Raw genomic sequence first — 20,432 nt, forward strand, 5'->3', positions numbered from 1 at the left:
GGTTCTCAGACTGAGACCGTGTGGGAAGTAGGTGGCTGATTTATTGTGGATCTCTGACTGGAGGCATCCATTGTGCCTCTGGGAGCCCCACAGTTCGCAGGTACATTTGTTATCACAGTGGTTCAGTCCATAAAACACAGACCTTGGGACTTCCGAGTGGCCTGCTGTCTCCAGTCTCTGTGGCCTTTTAACCTGACCACGGCCTGCTAGCTGCTCACAGGAGGCAGCAGGTGGAGGACTTGGGTGCAGGGCCTCCATTGCAGATCTCAGTGCCCACTGCAAGGGAAGGTGAGACAGTGAGATCAGGTCCGTTCATGGCTGTACGCGTGTCCTCCAGCCCCCACAGTTAGGAGGAAGGCCAGAGCATGGCCAGTGGCCAGCCCCAGCAGATTAGCCGATTAGCAGGGCTGAGTCTGCCTTAGCTGGAGCCCTGGCTGACACCCTGCCCTTCTTAGCACAGGCCTGCCCTGTGATTGCTTGTTTACCTCTTGGGGGCAAGCAGGTGGCTGAGCCTAGTGATGCCCTCAACCCCCGTGGCTATTGGGCGCTCCTGCCCATGGGGTGCTCTGCGTCTTGGTTCTGGGGATTCAGCTGGTGAGGTGAGCTCCATCATCCTAGGCCCCACCCTATGCCTGCTACCGCCTTGTGGAGCCCAGACCTTTCTTGACTGGTACCCGTTCTTCCTCCTTCTTCTTCTCCTCCTCCAGGGCCTTCACTTTGGCCTCATACTCGTCTGCCAGCGCCTTCCACTCCTTCCTGTTGTTCTGCAGGCGGTCAAACATGGGCAGGATTTCTTCGTGGAAACGTGAAAACTCCTGGGGGAGGGGAGCAGTCAGTGGGCATAACGGGCAGTAGCTCCCTGCCCCTGGCCTGCCCCCTATTGCCCCGACGCCCCCTAGCTCCTCATATACTTCTTGCTCCCCGTCCCCTCTGTATGGAAGGCCCTGTGAGGACACTAGGAGGGAGGGACTTCCAGTGGGATGACACTGGCCCAGCCAAGCCCTAGAAGGGGGTGTCGGTGGCCTGCATTGGGCTTGTAGTGTGCAGGGTCTCGGAAGCAGTAGAGGGGCTGAGGCAGGATGGAGCCGAGCCCTGAAAGGAGATGGAGGTGGCAGATGAACCTACCCTGCAAACCTCCTCATGCACACAAATCATGTGAGCATGTTACTGCCAGACATGTCAGATCTGCCCAAATGGCCTGCACGTGTCCTGTGCCTACGCATGCTCTATGCCTACACATGCCCCATTTGCACTTGGCAGTGCACAGTTCACACCACATCTTATTACATGTGAACACATTTGGAAGAGGATGGGGATAGGCCAAGCAAGTCTTCAACCTCTGGAGCACCCACAGCCCTCCTGGTGCAGCTGCCCCACACACCTTGTACACGAAGGTGCACACGAAGTCAATGAAGCCGACCTGCAGCTTGGGGAGTTCGGCTGCCTTGTTGCGGTCCATCATGGGCTTAAGGGGGAAGTAGAGGTGATGACCAGAAAGACAGCTCCTTGGGCCCCTGCTCACCCCAAGGACAGAAGCGTGGAGGATGGGCCCCTTGGGAACTATGCCGGCCCTGGGTGCAGTGCTGGGGTGCCCTCCGGATGTGGTCCCTGTGCCCCGGGAACCCTGTTTAGTCTCCCATGTCAAAGGATGCCTGAGGCCACAGCGAGGATGTGACTCGCTGTCCCCCAGGAAGCCTGCTAGTGGCCAGGCCCTCTGCACACAGCCCACTGTCGGGCTGCCTTGCGGGGTGCAGTCCATTTGCCCAGCTGCTAGCCAGTGGCTTTCCCATTGTTTGGCTTGGCCCACGGCGCCATTGGCTGGCCTTACTCCTGGCATTGCGGCTCCTGCTCCACCACCCTGGACAGCCCTCCCTCTCCCACAGCACCACCTGGAGCTCTTGAGGCACAGCCCAGCACAGCCTGAGTCCCCTGGCAGCCCAGGCCACTCACAATGGGCTGCTGATCCAAGACAGTCCTTTCCAAGTCCCCTTGTTCCCAGAACTCTGCAGCCACCAGAAGAGCCACCTGGGGGCAGGGAGTATGAGTGGCTGCCCCTCAGAGCCCCCATCCCCTGCCCATGCAGGAGCCCCCATCTGCCCCCAACCCCAGGCCCACAGGAGCCCCCAACCTGGGGCGCTAACCTTGCTCTGCACTTCCCAGGGCTTGGTGATGGCTGACAAGTCGCACGCGGTCATCATCATGGCCCTAGGGGCAGGCAGAGCAGAGCACACTGAGCAGGTGCCTACGTGTGTCTCCCAGGCTTTCACTGCGCGTGGGCATGTGGCCGGGGGGAGCACAGGGTCGGGTCCTGCCCGAGGTATAGGACCCATAGGGAAGCTGCCATACTCACATGACAATCTCCTTGCGTGTGGTCTCCAGGGACAGGTATTCCACCCAGCTCTTCTTGTCCTGGTAGTTCTTGGATTCATCCACAATCTTCTGAAACATGGTCCTCTTCCTGCGCACAGCATGAGGGCAGCCGTCAGGGCAGCAGGTGGACTCAGCCCCCACCTCAGTGTGCACCCCTATCGGTGTGGCCCCCTCCGGCACCTCCTCCCACACGCGGCCCCACACCACACAGTGCACACGTACTTGAAGTAGAGCGCCAGGTCTGTGGCAATGATGGCGATGTCCATGAGGTGGATCACATGCTCATGCTGCCGCCGGTTCAGGTTCTGGTAGATGTTCAGGCTCTGCGGGGGGCCTCCACGAGTGAGCATGTGCATGTTCCACACACTGTCCTGCCTGTTCCTTGCACACCCTGCCCAGGCCCTGGCCCACACCAGGGTCTGCCCTGGGCCATCTGCATCCTTTGGGGACCCCAGGGGACTACCTAGGGAGGGGCAGGGCCGCTTGTGGTTTTGCACTGCCCATCACCCACCTCCCAGGGTCAGTCCTGGCTACTGCCCTCTGGACACCGTTGCCCCACCCAATTCTTCTGCACACCAGCCCTTGGGTTTCCCAGGCTTCCAAACCCTGGCAGCCCACGGCTTTGTGTTGGCCCACCTGGCCTTCCCCCACGCCTGGGACATGAGGCCTACAGCATTGTCCACCCCCCGGATACACAGCTTGGCGTGCACACAGCCTGGGAGCACACACAGCCACGAGTGTAGACACAAACCTCCTCTCCGAGAAGAAACTTGCCGAATTCCAGGTGGTGACGCTCCAAAATGGAGGAGCCATGGAGCTTGGCCAGAGGGTTCTGGGATCTGCCAGGGGCAAGTACACAGAGACCCAGGGACAGAGTGACACTTGGCCCGTGCGCCTGTGGCACCCTCAGGCCCCCTGCCGGCGGCTCCTGTCACAAATGTGGTCCCCCCTCAACCAGGGCACCTACTTCATCTGGTATAGGTTGTTGGTACCACGGTGGTCGATGTCATGGCATAGGCCAGCAGTTACCATGGCGAAGGCCTCCAGGTCTGTGTAGTAACTCTTAAGTTTGCCAGTCTGCCAGTCATGGGAGAGAAAGCTGGGTCGTGTGGGTACCAAACCAAGTGAACCCCCCCCTTCCACCCTGGACAAACTCCTTGGCCTGTCTGCCTGTGGGATGTTGTCTGTATATGGGTCCTGTCTGCCTGTGGGGCCCTGTTTGCCTCGGGGCCCATCCCGCTGGCCTCCAGCACCCACCATGAGCAGCGTAAACATGGTCTGTGCCACGTTGAAGCCGTGGCGCCAGTTGTGATAGGTGATTCTGCGGTAGGCTTTGCTGACGGAGAACAGGAACCGTACCAGGACCTGGGCCCACAGAACACACAGGCTCCACACCCTGACCCAGGCTCCTGGGGACCCCCACCTCCCATCTCTCCAGCAGCCCCTATAGTGGGGAGAGGAAGAGGTGGTAGGAGCCAGAAGGTCAGACGGCCTCAGCCTGCAGCCTGGCCTCATACTGGGACAGGCCCCTTGATGTGGGGGGACTTAGTCCTGGGAAGATGGGGAGCAGGTGTGTGCCCAGGGGGCCTCAACTGCCCCCGCTGTGACTTCAGGGTTTGTTCTCTCTCTTCATGTGCATGTAGGTGCATTGGTGATTCTTCCATTTGCAGTCTCCCAGTCTCCTTCTTCCAGCCTCAGAGGAGCCTGAAGGACACACCCTCCCTCCCAGGGCTGTGGAGCAGGGCCCCTCTCCTGGAGCCTCAGGTCAGCCCCAAGGATGCACAGTGACTGGAAGATGGCACCTTCACCTTCCCTCCCTCCTCACTGTCCACTGTCCACTGCCATCTATTGCTGTGGGACCTGGGCCCCTGCCATGTCCCCACTGCTTCCAGTGGCCATGTGGCTCCGACCACGTTCCTCCCCCGTCGTGGGGTGCCTGGCGTGGTCTCACCTCCTGGGGGATCTGGAACTTGCGGACCACACCCAGCTCATAGTACATCTGGATGCCGCATTTGACCAGCTCCAGCTCTGTGCACTCCAAGTCTGAGAAGTGGAACTCATAGATGTCAAACTTGTTGGGTCCAGGCAGCTCTTCCTTCTGCAAGGAGGGTTGGAGACTGAAGGGCAGGGCTGCCGCAGCTCCACCAGGTGCTTGACTGACCTCACAGGTGGACACAGGCATGCATGGACTCCACACTCAGGTGGACACAGACACATGTGGATAAAGCACACATGTACACACTCCAGAGGTGTGTTGCAATCACAGGCTAGCAGCTGCTGGATGACGATCGGGACTTGGGAAAAATTCATGTGATTCATGTTCTGCCCCAGGGTGGCTTAGTCACATGGGCAGTGACTGCCAAGTCATATGCCTCTAGCGTGACTCACCCTGCACTCTGGACACACACGCAAGCACATATGTGCACTGGGCATCACAGATGGGCAAACAGGCAGTTCTGGGAGAACACAGGTGTATGCTCAGGGCAGACTTGCAGACACAGCATGCTTGGACATACACATAGGACATGCCCAGCAGGCAGCACTGTGTGCATAGGGTGAGGACTCTGCCCTCCTCACACCCCAGAATGGCAGTGGAGCTCACCAGGATGATGCCTAGTTCCTCCTCCTCACAGTCAGCAGGCTCCTTGCCCAGGCGCTTCCTGGTTGGCTGGAGAAAGGCAGACAAGTGTGAGGCACAGGACTGTGCTTGTCCACTCTCGGTTATAGAGTACCCTGCCCTCTGTATCTTCACAGCGAGACTGTGCCCCCTGCACCTTCACAATGAGGCCACGCCCACTATGCTTTCACAGTGAGGCTGCACCCCTGTAAGCTGGAGGGTGGTGCCATCTGAGAGGCAAGGGCAGCAGCGATTTGTGCCCAGGAAGCACTACCTCCAGACTTGGAGAAATGTGTGTCTGCAGCTCACTGCTCACACAACCCTGCCCCTCAGGTCCCAGCTGCAGGACCTATGATTGATGTCCAGGGCTCTGGCCACACTCAGCACTCAGCCCTGCCCTTGTTCCAGCCTGGCTGTGTTGGCTGGGGCGAGGGCAGGACCAGGGCTGGCTTCTATGTGCTGACCATTGTTCCTCCCAACCCAGGAACAGAGGGGCAGGAGGGTAGGGCCCTCTGTATCCTGACCACTGTCCCCCACCCAGGGACAAACAAGGGGTGCACGCATAGTACCAGGATTGCCTGGATTTCATCCTTGTCACATCTCACGTGGTACAGAACCATGTCCTGGGCGATGTCCTTGCGGTTCTCTAGTTTGTTCATTTTATCGTAGGTGTCGGTGTTCAGCACTGACCAGCCCAGGAACTGTGTCAGGGACTGGAGAGACAGTGGGTGTGAGGGCACTTCCTGTGTGCATGAGCACTTTCTGTGTGCTGCACTTTCTGTTGCCCCTGGATTGCTGCAGGACAGGTACTCCGGAGGTCATCCCCCATGTACCTTACCACCCCTTCAGCTTCATGCAGGTTGGCAGGCAATCCCTTCCTCCCACTCCTGGTGAGTAGGGTGTCCCCCACACACCTGGTGAGCCACCTATACCCCCCACCTGGTGAGCCACCTGTCCCCACATCTGGTGAGCCACCTGTCTTCCACATCTGTTGGCTAGCATTTACCTCCATGATAACTTCATCCTGCTCATCGAACGGCTTCCCGTCCTTCCTGTTGTAAAATGTGGCCACTCCTACAATCTCCTCCTTCTTGTTGACGATGGGCATGGACAGCACATTCTTGATGACCCATCCAGAGTCGTCCAGGGGCCCGTCCTGCAGGGGTGTGTCCATAGCTGAGGTGATCTGTGCTACCCATGGGTTGGGGCTGGGCTTTTGTGCTGCCTGGTCCCCGTCGTTGCCCTGGACTGCCCCCTCATGCTTTTCTCACTGGGTTGGGGGCGGGGGGCCTTTGGCTCCATGGAGGTGTAAGCCTCTGCCACACAGGGTTGGGCTCAACACAGAATCTGCACTGCTCTACTGCCTACCCCACATGTCTGGGTCCAGCAAGGGAACCACACACAATGGGCCAGTTCCTATGGGAAGTCCTCAGAGACATCTGGTGCCCAGGAGAGTGCTGATCTGAGCCCATGTCCCAGTTGTGGACACACGGAGCAGACACCATCCATGCTGAGACTAGCCTGGCCCAGCTGAGATCAGCTAAGTGGGAGTGGCTGAGTCCCAGCTGATCTGGCCAGAACACACACTGTGAGCAAACCAGTACCTGGAACTTGAACATTTCATCTGCAGAGGTGTTCATGATGTTGCAGATCTGGAAAACAGCAGAGCCTTGTGGCAGAGCAGGCAGTGGAGTCCAGAGAAGAAACTCCAGGGATGAGGCAGAGCCCAGGGCTGGGGCAGGGCTGTTCCTGGGGACATAGGGTGGTCCTGGACAGGGCCGAGGGCTGGGGCAGGGCTGTTCCTGGGGACATAGGGTGGTCCTGGACAGGGCCGAGGGCTGGGGCAGGGCTGTTCCTGGGGACATAGGGTGGTCCTGGACAGGGCCGAGGGCTGGGGCAGGGCTGTTCCTGGGGACATAGGGTGGTCCTGGACAGGGCCCAGGGCTGGGGCAGGGCTGTACCTGGGGACATAGGGTGGTCCTGGACAGGGCCCAGGGCTGGGGCAGGGCTGTTTCTGGGGACATAGGGTGGTCCTGGACAGGGCCCAGGGCTGGGGCAGGGCTGTTCCTGGGGACATAGGGTGGTCCTGGACAGGGCCCAGGGCTGGGGTAGGCCAGGGCCTGGGGACACGGTGTGGTGCTGGGGCAGGGCAGGACTTGGGGACATGCATGGTCCTGGGTACAAACTTTGCCCAATGTGGCACAGGACTCACAAAGCCACTCTCAGCCACGTAGGTTGGAAGGCCACTGACCAGGGCCCAGTGGTCAGCAGGGGGTGTACTGGGGAGAGAAGCAGAGAGTCACGGGGTGGAGCTGTGAGCTCCCAGGTCTGCTACTCGGTGGGAGAAGGGGTGAGGAAGAACAGTGTGGCAGGGGTGAGGAAGAGCAGGATGGGACAGGGGTGAGGAGGAATGGGTGGTGTAGGGGTGAGGAGGAGCAGGGTGGGGCAGGAGTGAAGAGGAGCTGAGTAGGGGGCATTCTGCTCTGAGCTGGTGATGCCCCCCTCACTGGGCTCCCTAACCCTGGGCCAGCATCCTGCCAAACCTGCACTTACGGGATGACCTTGATGTCTTCCTTGCCATGCAGGATGTAGTCAATAACCTTGTAGAAGACGATTTCCTGAGAAATGAACAAGTCAGGCAGGGGTCCCACCCCAGCTCCACAAAGGGGATCCCTCCTGGAGAGGTGAATAATAGCAGGGACCCCAGACACATACATACACCACACATGGCCACATACATGCATAAATGGTTACACAGTCCCACATGCACATAGGTGGCATGTCTCACATGCACACATCCCTGGCATGTGTACATGTCATATGTTTGCACACATGATCACACATGCAGGACTTCACTTGTACACCTCAGGGCTCTGCCCACTGAGGTGTTGATCTGGCCCCCCACTCACACATGCGTGCAGCTGGGATATCCGTGGGGAGGCACGTCCATGGCCCAGGGACAGTACGGGGTGTAGGTTGGTTGGCATAGCCCACACTCAGGATGGCCTAGGCCCCTCCCAGGAATCCAAGCTGGAGAGCACTGGTGTCCACTCACCCGGCCGTCAGGTGTGCGTGGCCCTGAGTATGGCTGGGCCTCGCCCATCAGCACAGGCCACACGTCAAAGAACTCCTGGAAGAGCAGGGGGGAGGCTCATGAGCCCAGCCCAGTGCTGGCTGGCCAGGAGGGGCTGTGGGTGGGGCCTTACCTTCTCTTTGGTCATGTCCAGGAGGCCCACAGAGTAGCGGTCACAGTTGAGATAGGCTCGCACCGTGTAGAAGGCCTTGTGGAACTGCCTCTCAATGTCTGTCAGCTCCTCAAATACCTTGTTGGCTGACCACAGGAGCACCTGCCGGCAAGACACCATCCCATGCACCAGGGGTTACTAGTATGGGGGATGTGTGTAAAAGGGAAGTGTAGAGGGACACATGTATGAGGGAGGTGTACAGGGACACATGTATGAGGGAGGTGTACGGGGACACATGTATGTGGGAGGTGTATGGGGGACACATGTATGAGGGAGGTGTACGGGGACACATGTATGAGGGAGGTGTACGGGGGACACATATATGAAGGAGGTGTACGGGGACAGGTGTATGAGGGAGGTATACTTCCCCAAATCGTGGCCCTGATGCTGGCTGCTCCACTTGTGATCTGGTTTGCTGAGGCACTGAAGATGGGCCGAGTACTGGGGACCCTGACGCCTGGGGAGTGCAGAGTAGCTCTTTCTGTCTCTCTCTGTCTCTGTCTCTCTCTCTTACGCCTTCTCTCTGTCTCTCTGTCTGCCTTTCAAACATATCTTTGGACTTGAGTGCACCAGTGGAAAGAGAACCCAGTGTTTCCAACTTGCTGCTTCACAACTGGCCGGGAGAGATTGGGCTGAGGACACAAATGCTTGACTCTTAAACCCTGGATCTGTCTGTGGTCCCAGCAGAGGAAACCTGTGGTTTGGTGGGGTTCCCTGCATCCCTGGCCCCCTGACAAGCCCTTGGTGGGGTCCAATGGTACCAGGCAGGACCCCTTTTCACCCTCCCCACCCCAGGGGTGTTTCTGAAGCCCCTTGTCCTGGCCTCTGAGTGGGTGACCAGGCAGTCAGCTCAAGTCATGATGAGTTGGAGCCCCCCCCACACCTGCCAAATGATGCTGACTCTTTAATGAACACCTGCTGCACCCCAAGACCACACAGCGTACACATCCCACTGAGGATTAGGGAAGGTGTGCAGACAGGTGCACATCAGAGACAGGTAAAGCCACAGACAGCATCTCCTCTAAGAGGTGGGCAGAGCTCTCTCCCTTCCGCCCCTCTTGTTCTCAGGCTGAGCCCTGCCTCAAGCTCTGTATCCAGGGATTCGTCCCTGGAAACTTCTTTAAAGTGGCTTTTATTTACATGTTTGAGAGAAAGTGCTTCCATCTGCTGGTTCACTTCCCAAATGCCCCAAATCAGCTGCAGCTGGGACAGGCAAAGGTGAGGAGCCGGGAACAGGGCAGCAGGCACACAAGGACCCCCAGGAGATAGGTGTCAGCAGGCACACAAGGACCCCCCAGGGTGGGCGTCAGCAGGAGGCTGGATAGGGCATGGAGCCTGGAACCAGCACAGGATGGGCAGCCCAGATCTTGTCACCACATCCCCCTCCACAGTGACTTCAGCATAGCTCAGAAGACAAAGAAGGCTCACACATATTCTTGCGTACAAAGCAATTTTGCTGTTGTACAGATCACCCTGAGTATTCTTTTTAGTGATTCTGAAGTCCATGTTACAACAATCACCACCATTTATCTAAGCTAATGTTCATATTTCCTGCCTCTTCTTCCTCCAGGGGACCCTATTCCACCTGTGGTTCCGGTCTGGATCAGGTCTCTAGGGCATCTGTCATCCCAGGCCAACCCCTGTCCTTGCTCTTGCTCTGGGCACTCCGGTGGTCCCATTGCTTCTGGTCTGTGATCTGGACCAGGCCAGCCCTGGCCATAGGCAGATTCAGGGTCTGAGGATTATGGGTTCAGATCAGGATTCAGAAAAGCAACAGAAATGAAATGCAGCCCCTTGCACAGCTCTGGCAACTGCGCCCAAGGTCTCATAACTGTTGGCCTGGTGGGATCTGCCCAGGCTGGCCCCGCCTGCCTCTTATCAGAGGCAGAGTTTCCTGGCCACCTGACACTGCCCATCTCTCCCTGGATGCCTGACCCTGGGAGGGCTGCTCTGACCCCAGCAAGTCCTCGGCCAATAGCCCAATACTGGGCACTCAGGCCCCAGGGGATCCCACAGAATCAGCCACCTTACTGGCTGTGGGCAGGTGGTGGTCAGTGTGGGTCAGTAAGGGCTGGGAGCCAGAGGGATGTCCCGGATCTGATGGACCAGGCTTCAGCCCCAGAGTCAGGACTGACTACGGATCCCAGGTGAGTACTGACAGTATGCCTCTGTTTGGGCCTGTCCTGCGAGTCAGGGGCAAAATAGTCATGCCCATCTACTAACGCCCCACCTGTGACTCACCCAGAAGCCAAACAGGTGCACTGCAAGAACCCGCTCAGCTCCTTGAGGCTCTCCTGTACCCAGTCACCCCCATTGAAAGTGATTGCCATCTTGAGCTGCAGACTTAACACAAACCCAGCTAAAACATGACAAGGTATTCTGTGAGTATTACCAAACTGATCCTAAAGTTCATATGGAAAGACAGAAAGACCCAAAGTAGCCAGCACCATGTTGCAGTAGAGAAAAGAGGTCGGCAGACTGAGACGGTCTTCAGGACTGTGAGCACGGGCTTGGTACGACGGCTCAATGGTCAGTATCTGATACGGGCACCAGTTCACGTCCCAGCTGCTCCACGTTCCATCCAGCTTCCTACTGAGGCCTGGGAATACAGCAGAGGATGGCCCAAAGCCGTGGAACCCTGTACCCACGTGGGAGGCCTGAAAGAGGCTCTTGGCTTCTGGTTTCAGATTGGCTAAGCTCTGGCCATTGCAGGCATTTGGGGAGTAAACTAGCAGATGGAAGATCTTTCTGTGTCTCCTCTCGGTAAATCTGCCTTTCCAATAAGAAAAACAATAAATAAATCTTTAAAAAAGGCTGTGAGTATACGATGATGTGAGAGGAGAGCCTTGGGAGAGAGCAGGCCCTGGTTTCATGGCCCCTACACTTGGCCCAGGGGACTGAGTCCCGTCCATGACCCCCCAACACATATATGGCTCATGGGACTGAGCCCCATCCATGACCCCTCAACACACATGGCCCAGGGGACTGAGCCTCATCCATGTCACTCCCTACATGGCCCAGAGGGCTGATCCCTGCCTATGACCCCCACAACACACACACACACACACACACACACACACACACACACACACACACACAACACGGCCCTGGGGGGGCTGAGCCCCATCCATGTCTCCAACATGGCCTGAAGCCATAGACACTGCTCGGAGATGAGCTGTCCTGGACACCAAGGTGCCCAGAATAGGAGGATGTTTGCATGCAGAAGCCTCTAGGTACAGGTCTTGTGACTGTCACAAAGTGATTGCAGCTGAGCCCAGAAACAAAGCTGTGGAAACTTCTAGAAGAAAACAGCATGAATTCGAAGTGGCCTTGGAGGTTCTGGATGAATTTTTAGCTATAGCACAATGAACAATATACAAAGGACAATAAGCCAGATTTACAGAAATCATAACTTTTTGCTCTGAAAATGCAGTTCAGAGAACAATCCACATGCAGATACACACAGGTGTGTTTGGGAAGACAAGGCACTGAGGGTCCAACTGCGGCCTCAATGGATGGGAGCTTTGGGCACTGTCCAGGGATGGTCAGAGGGCATGGGGCTCCAGGCCTTGTGTGTTGGTGGTGGTCAGGTCTGCCTATGCCACGGTCAACTGACAGGACACTGGGCCCGCCCAGGCACAGTCCTCCAGTGTCAGGAGCCGTGTACTATAGCCACACTGAAGCCCTTTTGAATATAGACCTATGGGATAGTGGAAAACCCCTGGTTGGCTAGATGCTTGGGAAAAAGGTTGTGAAACTAATCACACGCTTAGTTTCAATTGTTTCTAGCAACTGTTTCAGAATGTGATTTATGCTGTACCTGCCGACATCTTGTTACTGATTACCTATGCTATTGTTGATATGTTGGTTACTATTGTTGATATGGTGGTTGCTCAAGAACAATTGGTCTTGAGACCATGGCCTGCGTCCCAGTTTCTCCTTCCTTTCCTGAGCCTTAGTTACTAAAGAATATAAAAACCCTCAGTTGAAATCAATAAACTGACAGCTTGATCAGACCTACTGTCTTGCTGTACATTCTTTGTGTCTCTTGTCCCTTCATTCTCTCCTAGGTTGGTTGCGACCCCTGTTGACTATCCTGCTGGTCAGGACACTCCAGTCAGACACCAGGCCTGCCCTGGCTGCAGTTACCTGAGAGGACGCTAGGCCTACCCTGGTCGTGGTCATCCAGCCCTTGGGAGCCCAAGGAGACCCGAGGAGCCTGCCAGGAGGCTGGCTGTGAGGGGAAGAGACAATGGTGTGTCCACCTTGGCTCTCTTGCTGACCCTTCTGATTGGTGGAGGTGTGTGAGCTTGCAGGCGGGCAAACCCTACCCTCTCCAGCTTGTGCTGCACATCTAAAATGGTTGTGAACCGATGTTTACTTTAAAAGGGACAAGTTAAGCCCCTGCTATATCCCATGTCAGTGCAGGTCCAGTCCTGGCTGCCCCACTTCCCGCCCAGCACCTGCTGACAGTCTAGGAAAGCAGCAGATGGTGCCCAAAGTGCTTGGATCCCTGCACCCATAGGCAGACCTGGGGAAATGCCTGCTTTCAGCCTGGGTGAGCCCCGGCCTTCCCCTTTGGGCCTGTACTGGCTGTAGTTTCTCGTGCTTGCCTACTCCTACCTGCTGACTCTCCTAGCCCCAGCTGATCAGCAGCCCTGCCCACCTGTGCTCTCTGACTGCTTCCCGTCCTTGCCCCTCCTGCTGGCTCTGGGCCTCATCCTTCCTGTTTCTAGGAACCTCATGTTCCCCACCCTGGGCATGGGCTGCAGTGTCCCCTCCACATTGCCCCTGGATGCAGGGCTCCCTGGCCACGTGGTGTGCCCTGGTTGGGTGTGCTGCTGGAAGCCGCTCCCACTTTCAGATGCTCTTCTGGGGTCAGAAGGAGCCCCAGGACCCAGCTTCTCTCTTGAGACCCTGGGACCAGCACAGCAGCCTCTCAATTGGTTTGCAGTAAGAACCAGGGGCTGACTGGACAGTGGAAGCTCTGCTGCTGGTGCTGAAACCATGTGCCAGCCACTCGTTTGTGTGTCCCACCAGCAGCTCCCTCAGAGGCCTTCCTGTGGCACACACCACTGTCCACCTGCAGGACAAACACCAGGCCTGTCTGCTGCCTGGTGCAACCACAAAAGCCCAGTGGACATGATCTGGTTGGTCATGGCTGACCACCCCCCTGCAGAGGTGCCTGGGGCCAACAGACATGGTCAGGGCTGGGAGGTACCTGGCCTCGCCGTGTCTCACAGTTGTGGAGGTAGCTAAGGTGGTACATCTTGAGGTTCAAGGTGGCAAAATTCAGGTATTTGGAGAAAACCTGGAACAGGAGTGACAGGGGTTGGACGTTTTGGGCTTGGCCCTGTGGAGGGCAACAGGATCACCCTACTGCAGGGACACTGGCTCTGCACTGCAAAACTCACAGTGGGAGCCCATGCTCACACAGTGCAGAGGAGGGTCGGTCACACACAGAGCACAGTTCACATGTGTACATGCACACTGACACACATGTGTGGGAAGGATAGTGACATGCAGAGCAGGGTACATGTGTGGGGATGGGCTCACACACATGCACAAGAAGCACAGCAACATGTGGAGCAGGGCACATGCTTGGACATGCACTCATACACATGCGTGTGGGAAAGACAGTGACATGCAGAGCAGGGCACACTCGTGGGAACATGCACTCACACATGCGTGTGGGAAAGACAGTGATATGCAGAGCAAGGCACATGCTTGGACATGCACTCACACATGTGTGTGGTATGTGGCACTCACATCTTGGTCTTCGCTGGTGAAACAGGGGCCGTCCAGCTTGTTCACAGCCATGATCACAGCCATGACATCCTTGCCATTCATGATGGGCATTGCCAGGATGTTCCTTGTGGTGTAGCCGGTGAGCTCGTCGGCAAAGGGGCTGAAGTGGGGACACTGGCGGGAGCAGAGCAGAAATTGCCATAGCCTGAGATGTTGCTGGGTGTGCTCAGGACACAGTCCCTGGGCTCCACCTGCCTCTTCCCTTGCTGAGTCGGTGAGTTTCACCAGCTCTGCCCTGTAGCACCCCTGGTTCTTCCATGCATGTTGGCTATCCACCAGGGTGGTCTCCTGAAGCTGGGGCCTGGCCCACTAGCATCATCAAGACCCCAGCCCAGGGACTCGCTCTTTCACTTTGGCCTCCTCATCCACACCCTTCATACTTATCTGTGGCTTTGGGGGATCCGTGAGCAGGACAAGTGCGGCTAGCACATGGGGCTGGGGACCTGCTGCACTGTGAAAAAATCTTCGTCCATCCTTGGCTCCTGGGCAACACTGGATGGCTTCCAGAGGGGTTGCTGAGCGCCCTCACCCCTCACCCGCTGGGCTCTGCTTTTTTTTTTTTTTTTCACACGAGACCCAGGGTCCCAGCACAGTGATCAGGGTGGACACTGGGGACTCAGATGGTCTGGGTTGGCATCTGGGCTTCCCATAGGGTGTCCTCTAGATGTCAGATGGCTCTGCAGCCCCTCCCCATGGCCAACAGTCATGTGGGCATCAGTAGTGGTAACTGCCTCCTTGGTTATTGCTGTCCGGATGAGGGGTTGCCAACCAGGTACCCTCACGTTTGTGTTATTTAGTGTTGGCACTCAGGGGGCACAGGTGCTGTTGCAAGTAGGGACATTCCCTCACTGTTCTCTCAGGTGTGCACATGTGAGGCCAACAGTCCCCTCAACCCTCCTCAGTCTCCAGCCCTCCCCAACCCTCACCAACCTCTCCTTAGCTTCTCCCCAGCCCCAGTCTCTCCACAGCCCTCCTCAGCCTCTCCACAGCCCTGGCCCCTGCTGGCCACACTATCATTGCCATGGGACTGAGTGTGGGCAGATAGGATCTCATGGGAGGCCCTGACTAGGGATGGACCTCGGGTTGGGTCCCTATGTCAGTGCCAGGCAGGGGAGGCCCTGTCTGTATCCGAGAGTAGAAAGGGTCACAGCGGTGGCTTCCCTGGCTCCTTTGTCCGCACTTAACACCTCCTGCCTTGGAGCAGACTTAGGCCCATGGTGAAGATGGTATGAGATGCCAGCTTCCCACATCCCATTCATTCAAGTCAAGTCCCTCCCTATTCTAGCTCCTGCTAATACACTGGGAGCAGCAGGTATGTTCTTGGGTCCTGTCACCACATGGCAGATCCAGATGCAGTTTCTGGCTTCTGGCTCCTACCTGGCTGTTGGGTCCAACCTGGCTCTTGGCTCCTGGCTCCTGGCTTCCAGCTGTTGTGGGTGTTTGGGGAACTCTGTGCACCTCGACCTCTGATCAGTAAGAGAATAACTCGCAGTAGGCCTCTTGAGTGTGCACTGCTCTTCCCACCACTCCACCAGGCTCCTTCCCCTCAAGGAAATCCTGCTGGGCTGTGACTTTAGCTCAGTTTTGCCTGAGGTCACTGGCCAGGCTGCTGCTGAGGCCCTAAGGTGTCCAGCAGGAGGCTGGGAGCCGTTCACCCCCTAGAGCCTGTGGTCCCTGAGTACATGGCTTGAAGGCCAGGGGTCCTGCCAGAGGCCAACCTGCATCCCAGGAGGGTGTCCCTGGCTTTCGCTCCATGGAGGGCCTATACCACCAACAGGAGAGTCCCAGTGACCTGGGCAGTTGGGCAGTGTGAGCAGCAGGAGTCAGCGGGACAGCAAGATTAATGGTCTTGGCCCACCACTGTGACACCAGGGAGAGGTTTCTGCCAGCTCAGGGGAACCTGAGCTTGTACTTAGGGGACCTGAGCCTATACTTGGGGGTGTACTACAGTGGGAGGAAGCCGGCCACGGGCTGGGGGCCTCAGCCTCCATCTGTGAAGCCGGTTGGGGACCTGCAAGCTCCCTCTGGGCAATTGATGCTCATTGGCCAGGACCCTGGTGTCTGTCTTTCCTGTTGACATGCCCGATTCTCCCACAGGAATACTGCCCAGCTGCAAGGGTGGGGCCTGGGTCCAGGTTGGCTAAGCAGGGAGCAGAACCCTCAGGGATTAGGTTAGGTGAGGGGTGGGGGCCCTTGAAGCCTGTATGAGGGAGCAGGGGATGCCCACTTGGGTCTGCGGCAGGGGTCTTGTGTGGGACTGGTGGTGACCCACTTCCTGAAGTGGAATGGTGGAGCCAGCCTGGAGATTACCATATCCAGGGCGCTGGCCTGGCCGTTTATAGCAGGTGCAGCTAAGAGGATTAGGGCCACTTCCTGCCCAGGCCGGAGTCCCTGTTGGATTCCCCATGGGCAGGCAGGTCTGATGGGTCTGAGGACCTCTGGACTGGGGGCAGGACCTGGGGTTAGGCTCTTCCCTGCCTCCTTCCTCCTCAGGAGCTCCTTGTCCATGGTATCTCCCTGGCCACTGCCCCTCACATTCTTGAACCATGTCACTGAAGCACAGGCAGGTAGCACTGCCAGACCCAGCAGCCCCCTCCTTGTGCTTGTCAGTGAGCTGGCGTCCACACTGATCCCAGACCCAGACTGACCTGGAGCCAGTGTGGTTGTGGGCTCAGTCCATCTTCCTGATTGTAGGGACCGTTGGCTGCTGGAGTAACCCCAGGCTGTGTCCTTGGCCACTCAGAGTCTGGGCCTGAGGCCACGATGCCCAAGGCCTGAGGCCTCTGGGGACCCTCAGGCCTCTGGGCACTGTGGTGGGGGGAGCATCTGTGTGGCTGCCCCAGGACCAGGAGTGGCTGGGAGAGGCAGTGTTGAGGGATGAACATGGGGCCAGAGGGGTCAGTGATGGAAAGTTCAAAAGGCCCAGCCAGGGCCAGAAGTGGCCAGCACAGGGATGCAGCCCCTCACAGGGACCCTCGCAGGGATCACAGTCCCACCTGGAGGGGCTGATGGGGGCCGTACGTGCCCTCTCTGTTGAGTCTCTGTACAGGCCCCAGTTGACCACTAATGACCCCAGTGGACGCAGAAAGCCCTCGGCCTCACACCCACCTGGGACACATCTTCCACATTCACCATCTTCTTGGTCTGGGCCACGTGCCCCACAACCCCGATGTCCAGCGGGAAGACGATCTCGGAGTCGGGAGGCACCAGGCAGTCCTCCAGGACACTGTCGGCCTGCACACTGAAGAGCCGTGTGGCGAGCTCGGCCACGCCATTGCGCTGGCGGTACATGAACAGGCTGCAGCAGTCAGCATGCAGCAGGGGGCCCAGGCGCCGCAGGATCTTGAAGACAACACGCTCCATGTTGATGCTCTCCTGCATATCCTGCACCAGCTCAAACAGGGCCCAGCTCTCCTCCACCTGGCACAGCTCGCGCAGGCTCCCGCAGCCCACCGGGACACCATCCCCGCAGGCCCCCGCCACCAGCTCGGGGCTCAGTTGCTTCCCGAAGTACTGGTGGGCAAAGCTGGGGTTCTGATCCAGGAAGCTGCGCACCTGCTGCTCACTGAGGCTCATGGTGGCTGACGCCTGTGCCCCTGGCCGCCACAGCCAGCATGAGCAGGTGCAAATGCTGCCTCAGCAAAGGCTGTCTTAGCAGCGATTAGGGAGCTGGTGGCCACTGACACACACCCACACACCCGCAGGGTGCCTGGCTGATGCTGTGCCCTCCCACTGCGAATCTGCAGCAGGTACGCTGGGCTGTGGCTGGCAGGGGCAGGCTTTGGCTTCAGGAGGACAGACCTGCTCGGAGGGCCTCCAGACAGAAAGACCGTGAACCTGAGCAGCAGCCCCAGGTCCTCGTGGGGTGAGGTGTGCTGGGCTGCCAGCACCTCCCCAGGCAGGGCCAGGGAGGCCTGGCCAGCTTGACCCCAGGCCCCAGGGAGGAGTCCCTGAGGTACAGGGTGTCAGAGCCTGGAGTAGGTGAACTCCCCCTGGATGAAGGAGTCTGGACCATCCATGAGGGCTCCATGCTGACTTTGCTGGCTTCAGCGGAAAACATTCAAGTTGCCCCTTGCCACATCTCTCCCCTCCCTCCCCACACCCTTCCTGCACAGGCTCTGCTTAACTCTGACCCCTTCCCCGCTGGTGGACAGAGGGGGGAACCACTGGGAGAGGGGCTTGTGGGTCCAAGGCATGGGGCTGTTGCTTGCTCTACTTGAGGCTCTCTCCTTATTTCCACATGGAGCCATGATCTCCATAACTTGGACAGGTGCAGTTAGGTTCCCTCTTGCTGCCTGTCCCAGGAAGTGACCACAGGCTCTGCTCTTCTGCACCACCAGCCTTTGAGACACTGGGCACTGGGCTGCCCTTTCCTGCAGCCCCTGTGCTGGGGTGAGAGCCCCACACAAGCATCTGAGCTGACCTCTGACCTCCACCGTTTTCCCAGACACACTAGCAGGAAGTGGGAGGGAAGCAGAGCAGCCCGGGGTGGGACCAGCACTGAAGATGGTGGCTTGATGTACTGTGCCACGGTACCACCTCAGAGAATCTTGTTCACGATGGAAACAGAATGGGACATCCAGGAATCCACTGGAGGCTGCACAGCCAACGAAGTGATAACCAGGCAGCCTGGCCACTCCCAGGTGGATGTGGCCTGGGCCTGCACTCCGCAGGGTAGGTTAAGAACCCACTTGGGGGGTGAGGAGACCCCAAATGGGCAGGCAGCAGCCTGGCCCCCGTGAGCTCCCATGGTCAGGACCTCAGCACTCAGGGCAGAATGGCAGAATCCACCTCTAAGTAAAGACTCTGATGTTTTCAGAAGCCTTGGTCAAAGGTGAGTGTCTCAATTCCTTTACATAATACTCACCATCTGACTACATTCAAGGGACTGGGCATGACCACGGCCCCTGTGTGCCTGAAGTGCTTGTGGTTTGTGTGTCTGAGGTGACCACTGCCCTGTGTGTCTGAGTGACTGTGGCCTCTGTGTGTTTGATGTGAGTGTGGTCTCTGTTGTGTGAGGTGATCTGACTGTGGTCTCTGTGATGTGGTGTGGCAGAGGCCTCCGTGGATCTCCAACATCCTGGAGTCGCCTGGCACATCCCAAAGGTAAGATGTTCATCTCCTTGGCACCTTCACCTGCTGCTGCATCCCCAGTGGACAGTCACTCTAGGAGTGGGAGGAGCATTTAGCGCAGCTCATGGAGGCAATGAACTTGTAGTTCACATGCTTCCCATTTTAGTTATGAAGAGGAGTTAATCCTTCCAAACGTTCACTGTGTACAGGACGCTCACTGTCACAAGGACAATCAGTGAATAGAGATAGAAATTCCTGTCTTTGGGATCTCACAGGAAGGAAAATGCAGCAAACACACAAATCCTACCATGCGAAAGTGATTTGTTTTAGGGGGGAAAAATTAGAGCTAAGATTCGGAACTCTGGGGTATGGCATGGGAGTCCAGCCTGTGGCATTTGGGATGGGAACTGCAGATGCATCTAAGAAGTGACCATGGCCAGGCAGCCATGAAGGTGGACACAGATCAGGGCACAGGCTGACTCATGCTTTGCAGGTGGATGTGGCGGCTGCAAGGGAGGCATGCTGGGTCAGAGTGGACCCTCTGAGCAGCAGACACCCAGCAGGGAGGGACCTACAAATGTGAGCTAGAACAACCACAGTATAGCTTACATGAACAGATAAAAGGAAGATATAAGAATTTACTTCCACTAATAAATGAACACAAATGTGGTAAAAAAAAAAAGAACATACATTACGTTTTTTTTTTTTTTAAAGATTTATTATTATTGGAAAGCCGGATATACAGAGAGGAGGAGAGACAGAGAGGAAGATCTTCCATCCGATGTTTCACTCCCCAAGTGAGCCACAACGGGCCGGTGCGCGCCGATCCGAAGCCGGGAACCTGGAACCTCTTCCAGGTCTCCCATGTGCGTGCAGGGTCCCAAAGCTTTGGGCCATCCTCGACTGCTTTCCCAGGCCACAAGCAGGGAGCTGGATGGGAAGTGGAGCTGCCGGGATTAGAACCAGTGCCCATATGGGATCCCGGCGCGTTCAAAGCAAGGCCACGTGGCCGGGCCCCATACATTACGTTTTAAAGATTTATTTTTAATTTGGAAAGCAGATTTACAGAGAGAAGAAGAGTCACGGAGAAAGATGTTCCATCCACTGGCTCACTCCCCAAATGGCTGCAATGGCCAGAGCTGAGCTGATCCGAAGCTAGGAGCCAGGAACTTCTTCCAGGTCTCCCACATGGGTGCAGGAACCCAAAGCTTTGGGCCATTCTCTACTGCTTTTCCAGGCCACAAGCAGGTAGCTGGATGGGAAGTGGAGCAGCTGGGACACGAACTGGTGCCCAAATGGGACATCAGTGCTGCAGACAG

At 57.3% G+C, this 20,432-nt stretch overlaps 1 protein-coding gene across 1 annotated transcript; it reads right to left on the reverse strand.

The window, feature by feature from the left end:
- Nucleotides 1–27: 27 nt before the first annotated feature.
- Nucleotides 28–17,640, reverse strand: PDE6B (phosphodiesterase 6B). The gene is made up of 22 exons (XM_058670445.1): nt 17,149–17,640; nt 14,002–14,154; nt 13,454–13,543; nt 8,194–8,334; nt 8,043–8,117; nt 7,541–7,605; nt 7,200–7,266; nt 6,592–6,639; nt 5,994–6,143; nt 5,557–5,700; nt 4,973–5,038; nt 4,322–4,468; nt 3,628–3,735; nt 3,338–3,447; nt 3,122–3,209; nt 2,593–2,693; nt 2,351–2,458; nt 2,142–2,205; nt 1,951–2,025; nt 1,382–1,465; nt 659–815; nt 28–276 (listed from the first exon to the last, which is right to left on the reverse strand). The coding sequence occupies exons 1-22, from the start codon at nt 17,614–17,616 to the stop codon at nt 215–217; spliced, it is 2,571 nt and encodes an 856-aa protein (XP_058526428.1). The 5' UTR covers nt 17,617–17,640; the 3' UTR covers nt 28–214.
- Between the last annotated feature and the right edge of the window lie 2,792 nt (nt 17,641–20,432).

This window comes from Ochotona princeps, chromosome 11, assembly GCF_030435755.1.
Source record: "Ochotona princeps isolate mOchPri1 chromosome 11, mOchPri1.hap1, whole genome shotgun sequence".
Taxonomy (NCBI): Eukaryota; Metazoa; Chordata; class Mammalia; order Lagomorpha; family Ochotonidae; genus Ochotona; species Ochotona princeps.

Excerpts from the sequence above, each read along its gene's own strand:
- PDE6B (XM_058670445.1), bottom strand. The coding sequence starts at position 17,616 with ATGAGCCTCAGTGAGCAGCAGGTGCGCAGCTTCCTGGATCAGAACCCC. Across the intron at positions 4,469-4,972 it reads AGGAACTAGGCATCATCCTG|AAGGAAGAGCTGCCTGGACC; the intron begins GTGAGCTCCACT and ends CCCTCCTTGCAG. Across the intron at positions 816-1,381 it reads TGTGCACCTTCGTGTACAAG|GAGTTTTCACGTTTCCACGA; the intron begins GTGTGTGGGGCA and ends CCCCTCCCCCAG.